At 48.7% G+C, this 18203-nt stretch overlaps 1 protein-coding gene across 2 annotated transcripts; it reads left to right on the top strand.

Annotated features, from left to right (window-relative positions):
* Window positions 1-404: 404 nt before the first annotated feature.
* On the top strand, window positions 405-18194 carry NPR2 (natriuretic peptide receptor 2). Of its 2 annotated transcripts, XM_008063120.2 has the most exons (22): window positions 405-1318; window positions 2140-2345; window positions 7778-7891; window positions 8187-8322; window positions 8567-8661; window positions 8884-9016; window positions 9246-9330; window positions 10457-10577; window positions 10730-10804; window positions 11010-11087; window positions 11318-11422; window positions 11548-11619; window positions 13346-13505; window positions 13688-13843; window positions 13923-14091; window positions 14249-14395; window positions 14884-15007; window positions 15176-15244; window positions 17048-17222; window positions 17294-17392; window positions 17643-17734; window positions 17867-18194. In XM_008063120.2, exons 1-22 carry the CDS (start codon window positions 652-654, stop codon window positions 17930-17932), a joined length of 3144 nt encoding a protein of 1047 aa, XP_008061311.1. In that variant the 5' UTR covers window positions 405-651; the 3' UTR covers window positions 17933-18194. The 2 variants fall into 2 exon arrangements, with proteins under 2 accessions (XP_008061311.1, XP_021570737.1); XM_021715062.1 differs by lacking the exon at window positions 10730-10804 and having other exon boundaries at window positions 619-1318.
* Window positions 18195-18203: the final 9 nt, after the last annotated feature.

Raw genomic sequence — 18203 nt, 5'->3', positions numbered from 1 at the left:
ACGCGGGCGGGGCCGCCGCTGCTCCGGATGGGACCAGCGCCCGGGGCCCGTTAGTCCGAGCAGGAGCTTCGGGAGAAGCCTTCACAGCGAGACTTTCCCCGGCCCTGCCCTCCCCTCCGGCCCAGGCCTCGCTTCGCTCCCCGCCTGCCCATGGTCCCGGTCCTTCCGCGGCGCGGCCACCCTCCCACCTTGCCCCCTCGGTCCTGTTTTTCGCAGCTCCCTGCCCTCCCGGCCCCCTCGGCTGCGAGGCGCCCCCAGGCCGTTTCTTTGTACCAGCCCGCCCCCGCCCCCACCCCATCCCAGCCCCAGCTCGCCTTTTCCTTCTGCGCTTGGGATTCGTCAGGCTGCTTCACCTCTCACCGTCCCCATCCCGGGCGCAGGCCCCCTTGGTCCGTCCCTCCTCCCGCCAGCCTGCTCAGTCCTCAGTCCTCGGCCCGGGCCGGGAGCCCACTCCTCACCCACCCCAGGCTTCCTCCCATCTCCGCCCCTCTCCCTGGTCCCCGCGCTTTCTGTATCCCAGCCTACTTAGCCTCTCCCCACTTCGCTCCCTGGCCGTCTTCCCCAGGCTCCAGGCTGGGTGGTGCTCGTGCCTCCCCTGTAGGCCAGAGCAGCCCCGGGTTCTGGGGGCGGCGGGGCTGCTGCTTTACCCCCATGGCGCTGCCATCTCTCCTGCTGTTGATGGCAGCCCTGGCAGGTGGGGTGCGTCCTCCCGGGGCGCGGAACCTGACGCTGGCGGTGGTGCTGCCAGAACACAACCTGAGCTATGCCTGGGCCTGGCCACGGGTGGGTCCCGCTGTGGCACTAGCTGTGGAGGCGCTGGGCCGGGCGCTGCCCGTGGACCTGAGGTTTGTCAGCTCCGAACTAGATGGCGCCTGCTCTGAGTACCTGGCACCGCTGCGCGCCGTGGACCTCAAGCTGTACCATGACCCCGACCTTCTGTTGGGCCCGGGTTGCGTGTACCCCGCTGCCTCTGTGGCCCGCTTTGCCTCACACTGGCACCTTCCCCTGCTGACTGCGGGTGCTGTGGCCTCGGGTTTTGCAGCTAAGAATGAGCATTATCGTACCTTGGTTCGCACTGGCCCCTCTGCTCCCAAGCTGGGTGAGTTTGTAGTGACGTTACATGGGCACTTCAATTGGACTGCCCGTGCTGCCTTGCTGTATCTGGATGCTCGCACAGATGACCGGCCTCACTACTTCACCATCGAGGGCGTCTTTGAGGCCCTGCAGGGCAGCAACCTCAGTGTGCAGCACCAGGTGTATGCCCGCGAGCCAGGGGGCCCTGAGCAGGCCACCCACTTCATCCGGGCCAACGGGCGCAGTGAGTGTGGCCCGGGCTGTCTTAGGGTCAGGGGAGGAGGGTCACTGTGTCTGTCCCTGGAACTCAGCACTGGAACATTGTAGATGGAGACACGCATCGAGGAGCTGGATATGGTGGTTGGGTCCAAGAAGCCCATGTGAACCGAGCGCCTGTGAGAGGGCCCCGGTTTTGTGGGGGGAGGTTGAGGACATCTTAGGCCGATGTCAACGAGGAAGGGGAGAGCATGAGGAGTGAGCCTGAATCAGGGAGGAATGTGGAGTGCGGGGATATTGACTTCAGGGAGCAATGCAAGTGCCCTGTAGTAGTGAATGTGGCTGCTGGCCACTCCAAAATGTGTGCCTGTCTGTGATCAGAGCTAGCTCCCAGACTGGGCACCAAGACCCCTTGGCGATGTAAAAATAGTGACGACTCAGTAACAGGCTCAGGGCTCAAAAGATTTGGTTAGGAAAGACAGGTAAAGCCCACGCTGAGAAATTCTGAGCAGTCAGTGTCTCTGAGCCCAGGGAAGAGCAGGGAAGAGTGGGAGAGTGAGGAAGGCCGAGTGAGAAGCAGCATGCAAGTCTCTGGAAAAAGGAGGGGCTTGGGAGTGACAGCTCCCTTTCTCTGGGGTCTGGCGAGGCTTTGACTCTTGCCAGATGGTCCATATGGCTCCAGGGTACTTATGACATGGAGTCTAAGGGATGGATGGGGAGCATCTGCTGGGCGGTTGATAGGTCAGGGCACTCTCTTGCTGCAGGGGGAAGTGCAGATGATTTGGGGGGACTGTTTGGGGCACCTGGATACTTTCTCAGGGTACCCCTCTGTCATGTGCCTGCTCCCAGTTGTGTATATCTGTGGCCCTCTGGAGATGCTACATGAGATCCTGCTTCAGGCTCAGAGGGAGAATCTGACCAATGGGGATTATGTCTTCTTTTACCTGGATGTCTTTGGAGAGAGTCTTCGTGCAGGCCCTACACGTGCTACAGGCCGGCCCTGGCAGGACAATCGCACCCGGGAACAGGCCCAGGCCCTCAGAGAGGCCTTTCAGGTATCATTTGAACCAAATCTAAAGGAGGAGGGGGAAGAGGTACTTTTTTGGAGACTCTTTCTGTGGGGACCCCACAGAAACCCCAGGAACAAGTCAGGAGTTGTGAGCTTCAGATTGAAATGAACAGAGGCTTTCCAAATCTAGTATCACTCTTTCTTGTTCCCCACCTTTGCGCCTCTTTGTGTATGTCTGCTGCTAAGACTGACTTTGGCTACCTCCAAAGATCCTGGAACACTGACTTCCCTAAGTGTCAGTACATACTACGCGGGAGAAAAGCTCAGGAACAGATCTGAATCTAGCCCCTGCGAGGGCTTCCAACCTTTCTGGAGAGGCAAGGCATAATTGTGGTACAGTTAGATAAAGTTCAGGAAAGGAAATGGTTATGTGTCCGAGAACAGATGCTGAGAACTTCAATGGTTCAAAGGAGGAAGAGTTAGTGTGGGCTGGGTTTAGGGAAGGCTTTTATATAGGAAGTGAGATTCTACTGTAACTTCAATGATAGATGACATAGTTATAGTCAAAGTGGGAGAGGGGTACCCCTCTTTCCTGAGCAAAGAGAAAATGACAGGAATGGGCATGTGTAGGAGACCAAGGAGGTATTGACAAGAAAGAAAGGTTCAGTTAAAGAAGATATAGGAAATAGTTGCAAATATATTATCAGATTAAGGAGAGCTCTAAACTCTAAGGCACTAGGACTTGAATTTGGGGTGCTTATATTTTTTTGTGAGAATACATACACAGAATTCATGCTGGATTAGAAGAGGGGGGAAGTCTAGAAGCAGCGAAGCCAACTGTAATGGACTAGAAAGGGATGGGGTGATATGGCTTGACCTAGGGTGATGATGGCAGAAACGGAAATAAACGGATTTAAGAAAATTTGTAGGGAAAGTTGGCATGACTCTGTTCATTTCACTCCTTTGCTCAAAACTTTCAGTGACTTGTACCCTAGAGAATAAAATCCTGACGCCTTATCATGGTTTTTAAGACCTTATGTAGCCTGTTCTCAAACTAGTTTTCAGTCTTACCTTCTAGTGCCCTCATGCTGAGTACTGCCACCCACGAGACCTCTCTTGAGCTCTACCGATCCCTGGGCTTTCCTGCCCCCATGCCCTTTGTGCTCTTTCTCCTTTTGTCTGGAATGCTTTTCCTCTACTCTCCCCAAATCTCTGCCTCTCAAAATCATACCCATGAATCTTTCCCTGATTTCCCGCCACTTTTTGATTAACTCATGTTCACAAGTGTTTCCTATTCATTTATCTATAACCCTCCTTTTTTTCCAAAAAGGATTTGAGGTGGTTTGTGGGATGACCTTAAGGTCCTTTAAACCCTGAAATTCTCTGGTTCTAAGTAGATGCGTATGAGGGCTGGACCTGGGTGGCCATTCTTCTCCAGTGAGTAAGGTTTTATGTGGCCGTGATTATATATTTGGTTGTGACTGACGAGTGTGTGTGACTGTGAATGACACATCTGTTTGCATGCCTGAGAATGAGTCTGTGACTGTCGCTCTTGAACATGGTCAGCGGCAGGACAGGTTTTACTGATGCTGTAACTTTTTCCTAAAACCATCTTCTCGATAATGCTTCCCTATTCTTTAAGACTCAGACTAGTTATTTTCCCTTCTAGGAAGTAACAATAAGAATCCCAGAATTCCCAAGTGAAACTGAGTTTCCTACTCTTTTGTTTAACTGTGTCTACCATAAAACTAACTGTACCATTCAGTCAGTGTTTGATCTGTTGGAAGACTGACGCATTCCACTTGTATTTAGTATCACATCCCAGTCACTGTGCTAAGTACTGGGCTGGGGGGGAGAACATTACAAATATAGTCCCTGCTTTTGGGGGGCTTATATTTAGTAGAATAGACAGACAATAAGCAAATAAGCAAATAAATACAAATGTGGGGACATATTGTAATAGTTATTACTAAAAAAAGAGAGAAAGAATAGAGTGGTGTGAAAAGAGAATATGAGGGGATTGGGCTTTAGGTAGTGTGGTCAAGGAAGGTCTATGATCCTCCCAGATGAGAGGACTGCATAACTCTCTGGACTGTATTCTTTTTGTGGAAGAAAAACCTCTCTTGGCAAAAATTTCTGCCTTCCAAGGGTCCCCCGCATTTAAGGTAGTGGGGAGGAGGGCTCTATCACTCAGCAATCAATTAGCTCTCAGTTCTCCTCCCCACTTTAGGCATTATTCAGATAGAAAAATAAAGAGGGAGATTTTGCTACAAGAGAAGGAAACTAGGCAGTCAGGAATAAGCTGAGGGGAAAGCCAAGGCTTTGGGTGGGTGGAGGTGAGGGATGATGAGGTGTCCTCTGGCCACGCTTCTTTCATCCTTTCCGATGCTGAAGCAGGGCAGTGGCTGAGAGAAGCTGGGTGCTCAGCTCCAGCCAAGGATGGAGGAGCACAGTGCTTTCCTCCCAGAGACTCTTGGCTCTCTGGGGTCCCAGAGCAGGCCACCTGCAAAGGTGGCAGCAGAGGCGAGGAGGCCTTGATACAGATGGCCATATCTTTTCCAGGAAAGTGTCACATTCAAGGAAAATGTCCCAGCTCACGCTGGGCACCAACTACTGGGGGAAAGGGCTCTGATATTAAGTATATTGATAAGGTTTTTCTCTCCCCTTGAGCCATAGCTGCTTGAGGGCAGGGATGATCATCTTTGTGTTCCATGTGTCTGGCATGTAGTAGATGTTTAATACATATCTGTTGAACTGAATGAAGTATGTGTTGGGGAGAAAGGGATAGGACTAGAAATTTGTCTAGACTGGAGTAGAGCTGGCAAATACTGTAAACACCAAGTGATCAATCAGAATGGGAAGGAACATAGAGTAGAGCTGCAAAAGCAAATGACCAGGTTCTGAGAATCCAGAGGCCCAGGCTGGGCAATTGAGGACTACAGGGTTAGAAACTCATGCAGAGGTCACAACCTAGGTGATCAGCATGAGGGTTACACATGGGGAATACCTAGCAAGAATGGAAGCAATAAACCAAGGGCTGTATAAGGTAGAGTCTCTTCCTGGAGACCATTTGTTGTCTATTCAGGTCACTGTTGACAGCACCTCCTGCTGTGGCCAGAACAAGTATATGACCCACCTGTAGAGGCAGGTGCCTTCTGCCAGTGCACATTTCCTAGGTGCACTCCTGACTTTCACTTACTGCTGCATCCGTTTTTGGCAACCTTTGCTTGTTTTTTTTCCACCTGGAGTCCACTATGAAAAGGGGCTCAGCCGGGCTCGGTGGCTCAGCCTGTAATCCCGTGCCTTTGGGAGGCTGAGGTGAATGGATTGCCTGAGCCCGCGGGTTCGAGACCCACCTGGGCAGCGAGACCTCATCTCTACAATAAATCAAAAAATCAGCCGGGCATGGTAGCTCATGCCTGTAATTCTGGCTACTTGGAAGGCTGAGGCGGAAGGATTGCTGGAGCCCAGCAGGTTGAGGCTGCGGTAGCCGGGAGCGGCCACTGCACTCCAGTCTGGGCGACAGAGTGAGACTCCAACTCAAAAAAAAAAGAAAAGAAAAGAAAAGAAAAGGGGCTCAATTACCTACCTTCATCTTCTCTCACGCTCCTGGACAAGCACAGAAACTGTTTGGAGCCTTTTTTTTTTTTTTTTTGTACTTTAGCTAGTAATCACAGCAAAAACAGACCAGCACAGCAATTTTCAAAGTATGGTCTTGGGATCCTGGGAGCCCCTGAAATCCTTTTTAGGGGATCATGAAGTCAAAACCATTTAAAAATAATACTAAGATATTATCTGCCTTTGTCACTCTTGTTCTTTCATGACTGTGCAGTGGAGTTTTCCAGAGGTTACGTGTTGTGTGATGATATTATCACTCTGACAACTATGGAAGGCGTGCTTGTGTATTCTTGTGTTGTCAAAATTTATCATTTTAATTTAAAGATGGTCAGTATCAATAGATATAATCCACGTGAACAAAAAGTCTTTGGGATCCTCAGTAATTTTTAAGTGTGCAAAGAGATCCTGAGATCAAAAAGTTTGATAAATGCTAGCCTAGCAAACCAACCAACCAGGAGGATTACTGTGGTAAAAAGTGTTAAAACCTATCATCAGCCTTTATTGACATATAAATTGTGTTAAACTTGGTCTTTTCCAGCTCTTTTGCTGACTTTTTACATTGTTTATCAACAGTATCCTACCTCTTTATTTTTATTTTATTCTGGGAACAGATGCCACTGAATGAACCCTTCCAGCCTCATCCTCAGTCCTCCCCTCCTTTTTTATTTTGCCTGAGACTGGAAGAATATTAGAAGTGCGTAATCAGACATCTAAATGCTTTAGTAAGAATGATTGTGTCTTGAGGCAAGTTCCAATCTGATATAATGAATGCATATTTGAAATTGACTTCATCATTTACTACCTGAATGAACTGATATGTAATAGGTAATATGTGTTATATTTAATACAGTTTGTCTCTATGGTATAGATGTACTTGCTATGACAAGAATGAACAAAACTGGTTGCAATAATTAGATTTTAATCCATCATTTCACAAAGTCAGGTTTCACAGTATATATTAAACTGAAGTTTTTCCTTGAAGTTGTGATGCCATTTTCCTGTCTGAGCAGAGGCCAGTCTCAGTGGCTGTGTAGCCTTGGGCAGAGGTGGAGGCTGGGAGGTCCAGGCAGGGGAAATGTGTGAGGCTAATGGGAACTGGGCAGGCCACTTCAGTGAGAGACAGAGATGCTGACTCATGTGCCAATGTGATGTGTGCATGGCTGAAACCACATATGTCATTCGCTTACCTATGAAATGTGTGTGAGTGTGTTACTGTGTGTCCTTGTGACACTTGTCTGCTACTTAATAAGCAGGACAGTGCTTATGGTAGGTTTTGCACACATGTAAATGAATGAGCCCTTAGCCTGTCATGAGTGGAGTTACTGTCTTAAAGTATTTCTTTTGGTTGTCATAGGGCCTGAAACCTCTTTAAGTCACTGGGTGGAGGTACTGTGTTCAAATGGCCCAAATAAAAAATGTCAACATTTTACTGATAACATGAATAGTGATTAATGCCTCAGAGAGGAGCTGTTGATGAGTGTTGTCATTGGTAGTGAGCAGGTACCTAGAAAGGATGGGACAGAGGACCTGTGAGGGCTGTGGTAGCCTAGCAGGTGACCTGGGTGGTGGTCAGGAGCTCAGGAAGATGATGCACTGGGTTTTGCAGTCGGAGGCTCTCCCAGGCTTCACCTTCCTAGAACCAGCCCTATCTACCTTTCAGAAGCAGTGCCACTCCCCCTCCACAGATTGATTAATACAACACACACACACACACACACACACACACGTGTAGTTTAGTACTCCTTTCAGCCTTTAGACTCAGCCATATATGTTTTACCAAGTTTCCCTGTGCCGCATCTTCTTTTCCCCTAATACTCATCTTGATTCCTGTTTATTCTTCCCCATGTGCTTCTGGTACAGACTGTATTGGTGATCACATATCGAGAGCCCCCAAATCCTGAGTATCAGGAATTCCAGAATCGTTTGCTGATAAGAGCCCGGGAAGATTTTGGTGTGGAGCTGGCCCCCTCCCTGGTAAGTAGATCTCTCTCTCCCTGAGAGGCCAGGCTTTGAGGAAGGGCTGATCTCCCTAACTCAGTGTCACGTCTTGGCCATGGAGCAGGCCCCACTTTGAGGGTTGTCCGCTTCCATGCAGGATATTTCCTTCCGTCCTTGGGAGCAGTTAGGTAGGGATGGCACTTTAGGAATGAGAGGGAAGAAAGTAAATCAGGAGAGAAAAGAGGTAGGAGACCCCAGAGATGGGAAAAGGGGACCGGGGAAGGGGCCTCACAGGACATTTGGAGAGCACTGCTGAAGTTGCCACCCCCAGATGAACCTCATCGCTGGCTGCTTCTATGATGGGATCCTGCTGTATGCTGAAGTCCTGAATGAGACAATACAAGAAGGAGGCACCCGGGAGGATGGACTTCGAATTGTGGAGAAGATGCAGGGACGAAGATACCACGGTAATGAGGGAGGGGCAGATGGAAGCCTGAGGGCTGATGTCAGGCTCAGGAGTGGAGTGGGCAGAAGAAGAAACGGATGTCAAGGTTGGCAGGGAGAGTCAGTAGGGGTCAGGCAACACAGCAGAGGTGTAGACATCTCAAGATCAGGGGCGGGCAGACTCTGAGGTAGCTGGAGAGATTGGGGAGTAGGAGGAGAGGAGCCCAGAGCAGCTCTCAAAGTAAAGGGCACTCTTTTCTGTCTTAGGTGTAACTGGACTGGTTGTCATGGACAAGAACAATGACCGGGAGACTGACTTTGTCCTTTGGGCCATGGGAGATTTGAACTCGGGGGACTTTCAGGTGATGGGGGAGAAGGCAGGGAAGAGAGTGTGGCCCTGAAAAATCCAGCTTTCAAGGGTTCGGGGTGGGAGCAGAATCAAAGATACTAGAGGAGGGACTCATCTTCTCTGCTGCAGCTGCATCCTGTCTGGGTGGTAGGCTGGGGAGGAAAGCAGGGAAATGGCTGGGGCTGGAGGAGGCTGGCAGGCCAGGCCTGTGGGCCCAGCTTTCTGTTCCTCACAGCCTGCAGCCCACTACTCAGGAGCTGAGAGGCAGATCTGGTGGACAGGACGGCCTATTCCCTGGGTGAAGGGGGCACCCCCCTTGGACAATCCCCCCTGTGCCTTTGACTTGGACGACCCATCCTGTGATAAAAGTGGGTGTGTGCAGGGACTGGGAACAATCCTCCTCCCTTTGCTTTCCATTCTTGACCCCCCACCCTCACTGACTCCCCGTAAATTATATTTTTACCTTTAAGTCTACATCCTTCCCTCCTTACTTCTTACCCTCGGGAACCTGTCTACTCCCAGGTCTACATGTCCTCTCTGTCCCCATACTTGCAAATCCACGCACAGTCTTTCTCAGGGTCTCTCTCTCCCCTTCAGCTCCACTTTCAACGCTGGCAATTGTGGCTCTGGGCACAGGAATCACCTTCATCATGTTTGGTGTTTCCAGCTTCCTAATTTTCCGGTGAGTTCTGGGCTTTCCACTGAGCTACTCCCTACCTCCCCATTACCACACAGCCTCTGGCTGAGGCCGGGTAATCCCTATAATGTGAAGTAGGAGTAGTGGGTCTCTTAATTTGGTGATTGTCCCTCAGGCCTAAGAACACCCTCCTCTCTTGCCTTTTTCTTTACGTGTGCGCACACGCGTGTGTATATGTGTGTGTGTGTGTGTGTGTGTGTGTGTGTGTGTTTCAGTTGGAGTCTCACTCTGTCACCCAGGGTGGAGTGCAGTGGCACAATCACAGCCACCATAGCCTTAACCTCCTGGGCCCAGGCGATTCTGCTTTCCAAGTAGCTGGGACTACAGGTGTGTGCCACCATGCCCAGCTAGTTTTTTTTTTTTTTGAGTCGGAGTCTCACTTTATTGCCCAGGCTGGAGTGCAGTGGCATGTTCATGACCACCACAACCTCAACCTGCTGGGCTCAGGCGATCCTTCTGTCTCAGCCTTCCAAATAGCTGGAACTACAGGTGCGCGCTACCATGCCTGGCTTATGTTTTGATTTATTGTATAGAGAATAGGTCTCACCAAGTTGTCCAGGTTGGTCTCAAACCCCTGAGCTCAGGCAATCCTCTTGCCTTGGCCTCCCAAAGTGCTGGGATTACACGTTTGAGCCACCAGGCCCAGCAATTTTTAAATTTATTGTAGAGTCGAGGTCTTGCCATGTTGCCCAGGCTGATCTTGAACTCCTGGGCTGAGGCAATCCTCTTGTCCCAGTCTCCCAAAGTGCTGGGATTACAGGCATGAGCCACTACACCCAGCTTTTACTTGTCCTTTAGCCTAGGTGTTTGTTCCACTTTTGGTTCTAGACTAGATGTACTAACTAGTGTTTCTGAGTGGGGTTAAGGTCAAAGATGAATTTTCCACGGGTGTTCCCATTTTAAGAAATAACTGTCACCTCCAACTTCTGTGTTTGTGAGCAGAGGACATGTGCCAGATGTGTAGAGATTGCATCCTTGTCTACCAGTCCCGCCTCTTGGGTATAACAATTGCCACTTCAGGAGCTGCAGGGAAGCCCCTGCAACCTTACTGTTGGCTTAGGGGGTGGCAGGATTGGGCTTGCCAGTCAACTGAGGTGTGCAGTCCTTACAGAAAACTGATGCTGGAGAAGGAGCTGGCTAGCATGCTGTGGCGCATTCGCTGGGAAGAACTGCAGTTTGGCAACTCAGAGCGTTATCATAAAGGTGCAGGCAGTCGCCTCACACTGTCGCTGGTGAGCCCTTGTCTCAGCTGTCCCTCTGAGTTCCTGTCCTTTCTTACCCTGGACCTTTCCCAGAACATTGGCCTGTAATGATAGCCCCTGCACTACCACCATCATCTAATGTTCCTTTCATCCTTCCGCCTCCATGTTGCCCTTGGCCCCAGCGGGGATCCAGTTACGGCTCGCTCATGACAGCCCATGGGAAATACCAGATCTTTGCCAACACCGGTCACTTCAAGGTGAACAGTCATCCGCTTGTTCTGGTCCCCACCATTTCATCCTGTCTCATCCCCATCTGCCACCTCTGCCCCTGAACCTCTGCCCCTCATGCCCCCGTAATCCAGCTGAGCGCCTGGATGCTCCCACAGCTGTCCAGCATTCCCTAGCACCCAGAAACTTCTTTTGATACTCACTTTCCTTTTCCCCTTTTATTTCCATCATCAGGGAAATGTTGTCGCCATCAAACATGTGAACAAGAAGCGCATCGAGCTGACACGACAGGTTCTGTTTGAACTCAAACATGTATGTAGTGGCATAGGGATGGAGGGCGAGGGGTATGTAGAGATGGGGAGGAGGAAAGGGGAAGATTATGGGAACAGCAAAATTGGCTGGAATGGCAAGGAGTTTATAAATGACTTTAAATTGTAAGTATAACTAAGAGAAAGATCCTCTTATGGAGCGGTAGGTTTCTGTATCTAATTTTTAACTCTTTTGGTTCTCTTTTCCTTTTCATTGTTTTTTTTTCTTGCTAGATGAGAGATGTTCAGTTCAACCATCTCACTCGCTTCATTGGAGCCTGCATAGACCCTCCAAACATTTGCATTGTCACTGAGTATTGTCCTCGTGGGAGTTTACAGGTGAGGGACAGGTGTAGGAGATTATGGCAGGGGTGGGGAGGGCAGACCTAAAGTTACATTGACTCTGTGCCAGGTGATAGTGAGTGGGACTAGGACAGACACTCTATTCCATGTCACTTTACCAGGATATTCTAGAAAATGACAGCATCAACTTGGACTGGATGTTTCGTTATTCACTCATTAATGATCTTGTTAAGGTGAGTCTTCCCCACATCTTAAGGGTTCATCCATTTTCAGTTACCTCCATTGTTCTGTCTTTGCATGTAATTTCCTCCCCTAGTCCACTGTACGTCCTGTTCTCTCCATCTTCCCTTTTTCCTATGGTTGGGAACTAATGGGCGAACAAGGGGTCTGGGCTTATAATTGGGGGAGTGAGTTTTATCTGCCACAGGGAGTTCTGTATCTGTACAGAAATTTTTGTCTTCCTGCCACATCTCTTTCACCTCCAAGAGCTCATATTGAAATCCTTTAGCAGAGAAAAAAATGAGTGGGGTCTCTACTCCATATTTATCTTCTGTTTTCCCTCTCATCATTTTACTCTCTGACCAATATTTGGCATGTCTTTTTTTGTTCAGAAAACTAATATTAAAAAAGGAAATTTTTTTACTGGTAAAACTAAGAGAAACTAAGGTTTCAGTTATTTCCAAATGATCAGAGACCCATGGATTTGTGGAACATAAAGCTGAATCTTGCATGGTTTGGACAGGTGTTCTGAAGAAAGTCTCATAGCCAGTGAGCAAGCCAAGTGGATCACCCCACAGTGTACCTAAAGCTGGCTTTGGTTTTCTACTAAATTCTCACTACATTTTAAAAAGTATTTTTTCATGTGAAAGTTTGCCATCAAATGAGAGATAAAATATTAGGCTAAGTGACTGTAGTACTCACTAGAGGTGTGATGATAAATATAAAACACACATCTTGAGAGCATAATGATTTGATGGGAAAGTGCTCTGCAACAAAGCTAGAAGCTAATCATTTCTGTGATTTTGGGAGGCATCCTTTGCACAGTTTCCACACAAGTAAATTCACAGATTTGGAGATTCCCAAAGGTTTTGTTGATACTAGGAGAAATAAAAAGAAAGGATTCACAGAGACTAGAGTTATGAATTAAGTCCAGAGCCAAAAATCTAGACAAGTTGCTTCTGGTTGGCATAATGAAACTTGTATCCTCCTGTCCACCTGAACTGACTGGAATGGGGGCTCCCAGGTTTCATTTTGGGGAAGCACCATTCTGCCTTTTTAAGATCTGTCTCGCAGTACCTTGGAGGCAAGGTTTCTTTCCTCCTTGGAGCCATGGGGCCAGCAGTTTCAGACTTCTGCATTGGCTTAGCAGTTGTCTCCAACTTTTGTCCATTTTACAGTTTTTTCGAATTTATGGTTTTCTCCACTTTTTCTCTGGTCCAGCACCCCCTCTAGTAGATCTCCTTCCTTCTCTATCCTGAGTTGCCCACCTATACATGGTTGCACATTCAAGTTTGCAGCTGGATAGTCTTTTTTTAGTGCATTTCTTGACACCTGGGTCCCAACCCATATTTTCCTAATTTGTGGCCAGGCACTTGAGGCCACCATGGGTGTCATATCATTCTTTGAGTTTACCCAAGTTCTGCTCCCTTCACTACTCAGAAGATTGACTGTCCTTTCTAGGGTAATAATTGGTAGCTCCTTTTATTCCTCCCCATAAGCATTTTTTTTCCTATCCCTGGCGCCTGGGTGCCTATATATAATGCTTATGGTGTCAGGAAGGGATGACTCTCCCATTCTGCCTGCTTCCTTGGGTACAAATTGCAAAGGATGCCTCCCAACACCAGCTTTTTTTTTTTTTGTGGTCCCAAGATCTTGACAGCTAGCCAGTACCATCTCATGAAGAGGGGTTATTCTAAGCCAGAAATGATCCAGTCCCATGACTTGATCTGTACCCTGCAGGGCATGGCCTTTCTCCACAACAGCATTATTTCATCCCATGGGAGTCTCAAGTCCTCCAACTGTGTGGTGGATAGTCGTTTTGTGCTCAAAATCACAGACTATGGCCTGGCCAGCTTCCGATCAACCGCTGAACCTGATGACAGCCACGCCCTCTATGCCAGTGAGGCCCCCTCCCCATGACCCACTTTTTATATTGGTTCCCTAGCCCTGATCATTTCCACCTAGGGAGGGGGAGACAGGGAGATGGCGTGACAGTAATTTGGGGAGCATTGTGGGGATGAGCCTAGGTGGACTTGGGGGTACCTATTTTGAGCATCCAGCCAGCCTATTCCCTCTTTTCAGAGAAGCTGTGGACTGCCCCAGAACTGCTCAGTGGAAACCCCTTGCCAACCACAGGCATGCAGAAAGCTGATGTCTATAGTTTTGGGATCATCCTACAGGAGATAGCACTTCGCAGTGGTCCTTTCTACTTGGAAGGCCTGGACCTCAGCCCCAAAGGTGACAGTCAATCCACTGCCCATAGCCTCATCTTCTCGGAGGAATCTTGTTCTTCACCCAAACCTTTTATTATCTTCAGAGATTGTCCAGAAGGTCCGAAATGGTCAGCGGCCATATTTCCGGCCGAGCATTGACCGTACTCAACTGAATGAAGAGCTAGTTTTGCTGATGGAGCGATGTTGGGCCCAGGACCCAGCTGAGCGGCCAGACTTTGGACAGATTAAGGGCTTCATTCGCCGCTTTAACAAGTGAGAGGGCAGTAAGGGGCAGGGACTCCCCAGGGATAGAAGCCTCATCAGTCTTAGTAGATGAACAGGGCAGGTGGGGGCAGACAGTGGGTTGGGCTGGAAGTCCTGGGAGACTTGAGAATCTTGAAGCAGGTACCATATCCTGGCCTCTCCCCAGGGAGGGTGGCACCAGCATATTGGACAACCTCCTGCTGCGCATGGAACAGTATGCCAATAACCTGGAGAAGTTGGTAGAGGAACGCACACAGGCCTATCTGGAGGAGAAGCGCAAGGCTGAGGCTCTGCTTTACCAAATTCTACCCCAGTGAGACCCATGTTCCCCTGCCTAAATTTTTCTTCGGGATTCTGTTCTGTTGGGTTCTGCCTCATCAAGCTCCTGGGAGCTCCCCTCCTAATCCTCAAAACCCTGCTTGCCCAGCAAGCCATCCTGGCTGTAGACTAGAGGCTTTTATCCTGTCTCCATATCAGCTGGTTTTCCACCTTCTTTCTGGTTTCCCAGCCCTATTTCTTAGGGTACTGTTCTACCATGCCCTTGCTTCAGCAGGTGGATGTGAAACAGCCCCAACTTGAGACACTTAGCTCCGATGTGCAGAGATCTCCTTGCAAACCCCTACTGCCTGGGCACCTTACCCTGCACCAGACCGTAATGTCTTTCCAGTCACTTTCCTTTTTCTCCCCCAAGTTGAGCTTTCATATTTCAACTCATCTTTGCTGTAGCCACATACCTCTTTTCTCTCCCCCTGCCCACCCTCTTTCTTAGAGTTTGGCTCACATTGCACCCTTGCTTTCTAGTTCAGTTGCAGAGCAGTTAAAACGGGGAGAGACTGTACAGGCTGAGGCCTTTGACAGCGTTACCATCTACTTCAGTGACATTGTTGGCTTCACAGCATTGTCAGCAGAGAGCACCCCCATGCAGGTGAGAGCCACGAGTGGGAGGGAGGGGGTGGGATAGGGACCTGGGGCAGCTTCATTGATAGCAAAGAAGATCCATTTGTTCTAGAGTTCCCACACCTTGTGATGGCTTGTGAGTTAAGCATTCTTAGGTTGGGCATGAGTCTTGCCTCTGCTTTCCCATCCTTCTTAGGTGGTGACACTTCTTAATGACCTCTATACCTGCTTTGATGCCATAATCGACAACTTTGACGTCTACAAGGTGAGAGCTGGAGCTGCACTCCTATTGAGACCCCTTTGAAGGCCCGTCTCCCTGGACCCCACATACCTTACCCACTCCACGGTCAGTTTTTCTTCCAGGGTCTCCAGTCTCCTACCGCTGCAGTGCACATTTGCAGACAGATGTGGCTCTGGCACCATAATTGTACACTGCCGTCTAATTTCTTGTGAACTCTCACTTAGGCTTCCCTAATCAGAACCATCACAAGATTAAGCTCCTATTTCTATGGGGGTATGAATGTATAAATTCAGCCTATCCATCATGGAAGAATCATGCAGGGTGTGGGTACAGATTGATTTAGTGGGCTGAGGGGAAATATATGAAAAAAATGTAAAGCTTTTTGTTGAGGTCATTGAGTTGTCAGAGGCTGGCTTCATTGTCCTGGGGAATAAAAATGACCTGGATTTAAATACTGGCTTAATTGCTGAGTGGCCTTAAATAAGTAACAGAATCTCCCTGAGCCTCAGTTGTTTTATCTGAAAGATGGGAATAATAGATTTGTTAGATGAAAAGTGTCTAATATTGCTTTTGGCACATGGCAGATAATAAATATCCATTCCTGTTCCTTCCCTTTGTACTAACTACCATCTCTGTTGTTTCTGTAACAGAACTCCCATAAACCTTTTACCCAGATTGTTTATATTTCCCCCATTTGCTTTATTTATTTTTGTGAGGTGAAGACTTTTTTTTTTTTGAGTCAGGGTCTCTGTTGTCCAGGCTGGAGTACAGTGGCATGATCACAGCTTACTACAGCCTCAATCTCCTGGGTTCAGCCAATCCTTCTGCCTCAGCCTCCCAAGTAGCCTGGGACTACAGGCGCATATCACCAGGCCTCACGAACTTTTTGATCTTTTGTAGAGATGAGGTCTTGCTATGTTGCCTAGGCTATGTCTCAAACACCTGGGCTCAAGCAATTCTCTCCCCTCAGTTTCCCAAAGTGCTGGGATTACAGGTGTAAGCCACCACACCTGTATTTTATTTTAAGAGACAGTGTCTTACTCTCACTCAGGGTGTGGTGGCACAATTATAGCTCACTTCAGCCTCAAACTCCTGGGCTCAAGAATTCCTCCTGCTTTAGCCTCCCAAGTAGCTATGACTACAGGTATGCAGCACCATACCTGGCTAATTTGTAATTTTTTTTGTAGAGATGAGGTCTTGTTGTCTCCTAGGCTGGTCTCAAACTCCTGGCCTCAAGCGATCATCCTGTCTCAGCCCAAAAGTGCTGGGATTATACACCTGCCCATTTGCTTTATTTTAAAAAATGCTTCTATTTTCTGAACCATTTGAAAGTAAGTCTCATACATACTACTCCTTTATCCCTAAATACTTAATATGTCTTCCCTAAAAACTTCACTCCGTATTTCCTGAAAACAATGACATTCAGCTACTTTCTTCTCCTCTGACGGTTTGGACTGTGTGGCCCCATTTCATTGGACCTGCTCTACCTCCTCACCAGCCTTTGAACTCTTCAGTTTAGCCTGTGTTCTTGCTTCCCATTTCCTGACAGCAAACCTGTTTGTCCATGTCTTGTTACAAACAAGATGCCCATTCATTTATCGAGTATTAACTAGGTGCTAGAGTGGGGAGGATTTAAAGATTCCTTTGACATCCCTTTCCCCTTATCCCCAGACTCTCAGGACCATGGCACTTATTTTCTAGTCAGTGTTCTGGTCTCCCATACCACCAGGATGACTCATGGTGGTGTCCAGCTTGTCTTCCCTCTACTCTTCCCCATCCTCATTGATACACAAATAGAAGTGACCTTTCAATCCCCTTCTCAATCAGGTGGAGACAATTGGGGATGCCTACATGGTGGTGTCTGGCCTCCCAGGCCGAAATGGTCAACGCCATGCACCAGAAATTGCTCGTATGGCTCTAGCATTACTAGATGCAGTATCATCCTTCCGCATTCGCCACCGGCCCCATGACCAGCTGAGGCTACGCATAGGGGTTCACACTGGTAAGGCCAACTCTCACCCCGGCCCTGGCTTCCACCTTTCCCAGGCTGTCCCAACCTGTTTCGTCTCATAGGGCCAGTTTGTGCTGGGGTTGTTGGCCTGAAGATGCCCCGCTACTGTCTTTTTGGCGACACGGTGAACACTGCTTCTCGAATGGAGTCTAATGGTCAAGGTAAGGCATGGCCTCAACCCCAGTGTTGGCCTCAGTTTATCTTGTCCATTTCTTCTTTTTGTAGTTCCTTGGGATTTCTCAATCTTCAAGACCACAGTTCCTAAGTGCCCCACCCTTGGGCATGTTTTGGTTCTAGTGGACGTGTGTTGGGAGTCTTCTGGGGTGGTTAGTAGGATTGAATTCTCTTCAATACTACCAATTCTTCTACTGCCTTTTCTTCGATTCTTCTTTCCACCTCCCTCCGCTCCAGCCCTGAAGATCCATGTCTCCTCCACCACCAAGGATGCCCTGGATGAACTGGGATGCTTCCAGCTAGAGCTTCGGGGGGATGTGGAGATGAAGGTGATGGCAGGCCACTGGGGGAGGGGGTATGGAAAGGGAGGGGTATGGACAGATAATGGGGATCGTGGGGGTGGGAGAAGGGGACTCACATGGAAGGAAAAATCTGAATTATGTCCACTCCCCTGCTTCCAGGGAAAAGGAAAGATGCGCACTTACTGGCTCCTAGGAGAACGGAAAGGGCCTCCTGGACTCCTGTAAACCCCACTTCTTCCCAAGTCAGACAATCTCCTGCTGCTGGACCTGGGTGGGCAGTGGCCACCCTCTCTCCACACACCAGAAACAGACATTTTCATATGCAATGAAAAACATGCACAAAAAACCTACCTTATGGAAGTTGTAGCCCTCTGCAGCTCAGCCTTGTACATATACCTGCCCCTCTCTGGCTTGGTCCCCTTCCTCCTGACCTTCTGTAAATATCTGTATCTAAACCAGAATATTTTGGCCAAATATAAAACAACAACATCATGTC

Source organism: Carlito syrichta, unplaced genomic scaffold (assembly GCF_000164805.1).
Source record: "Carlito syrichta isolate Samal-C Ts95f unplaced genomic scaffold, Tarsius_syrichta-2.0.1 Scaffold306593, whole genome shotgun sequence".
Taxonomy (NCBI): domain Eukaryota; kingdom Metazoa; phylum Chordata; class Mammalia; order Primates; family Tarsiidae; genus Carlito; species Carlito syrichta.
This window is presented reverse-complemented; position numbering and strand designations above follow the sequence as displayed.

Coding starts and splice junctions, on each gene's coding strand:
- NPR2 (XM_008063120.2), top strand. CDS start 652: ATGGCGCTGCCATCTCTCCTGCTGTTGATGGCAGCCCTGGCAGGTGGG. Junction 1,319..2,139: donor CATCCGGGCCAACGGGCGCA/GTGAGTGTGGCC, acceptor GCCTGCTCCCAG/TTGTGTATATCTGTGGCCCT. Junction 11,088..11,317: donor TTCTGTTTGAACTCAAACAT/GTATGTAGTGGC, acceptor TTTTCTTGCTAG/ATGAGAGATGTTCAGTTCAA.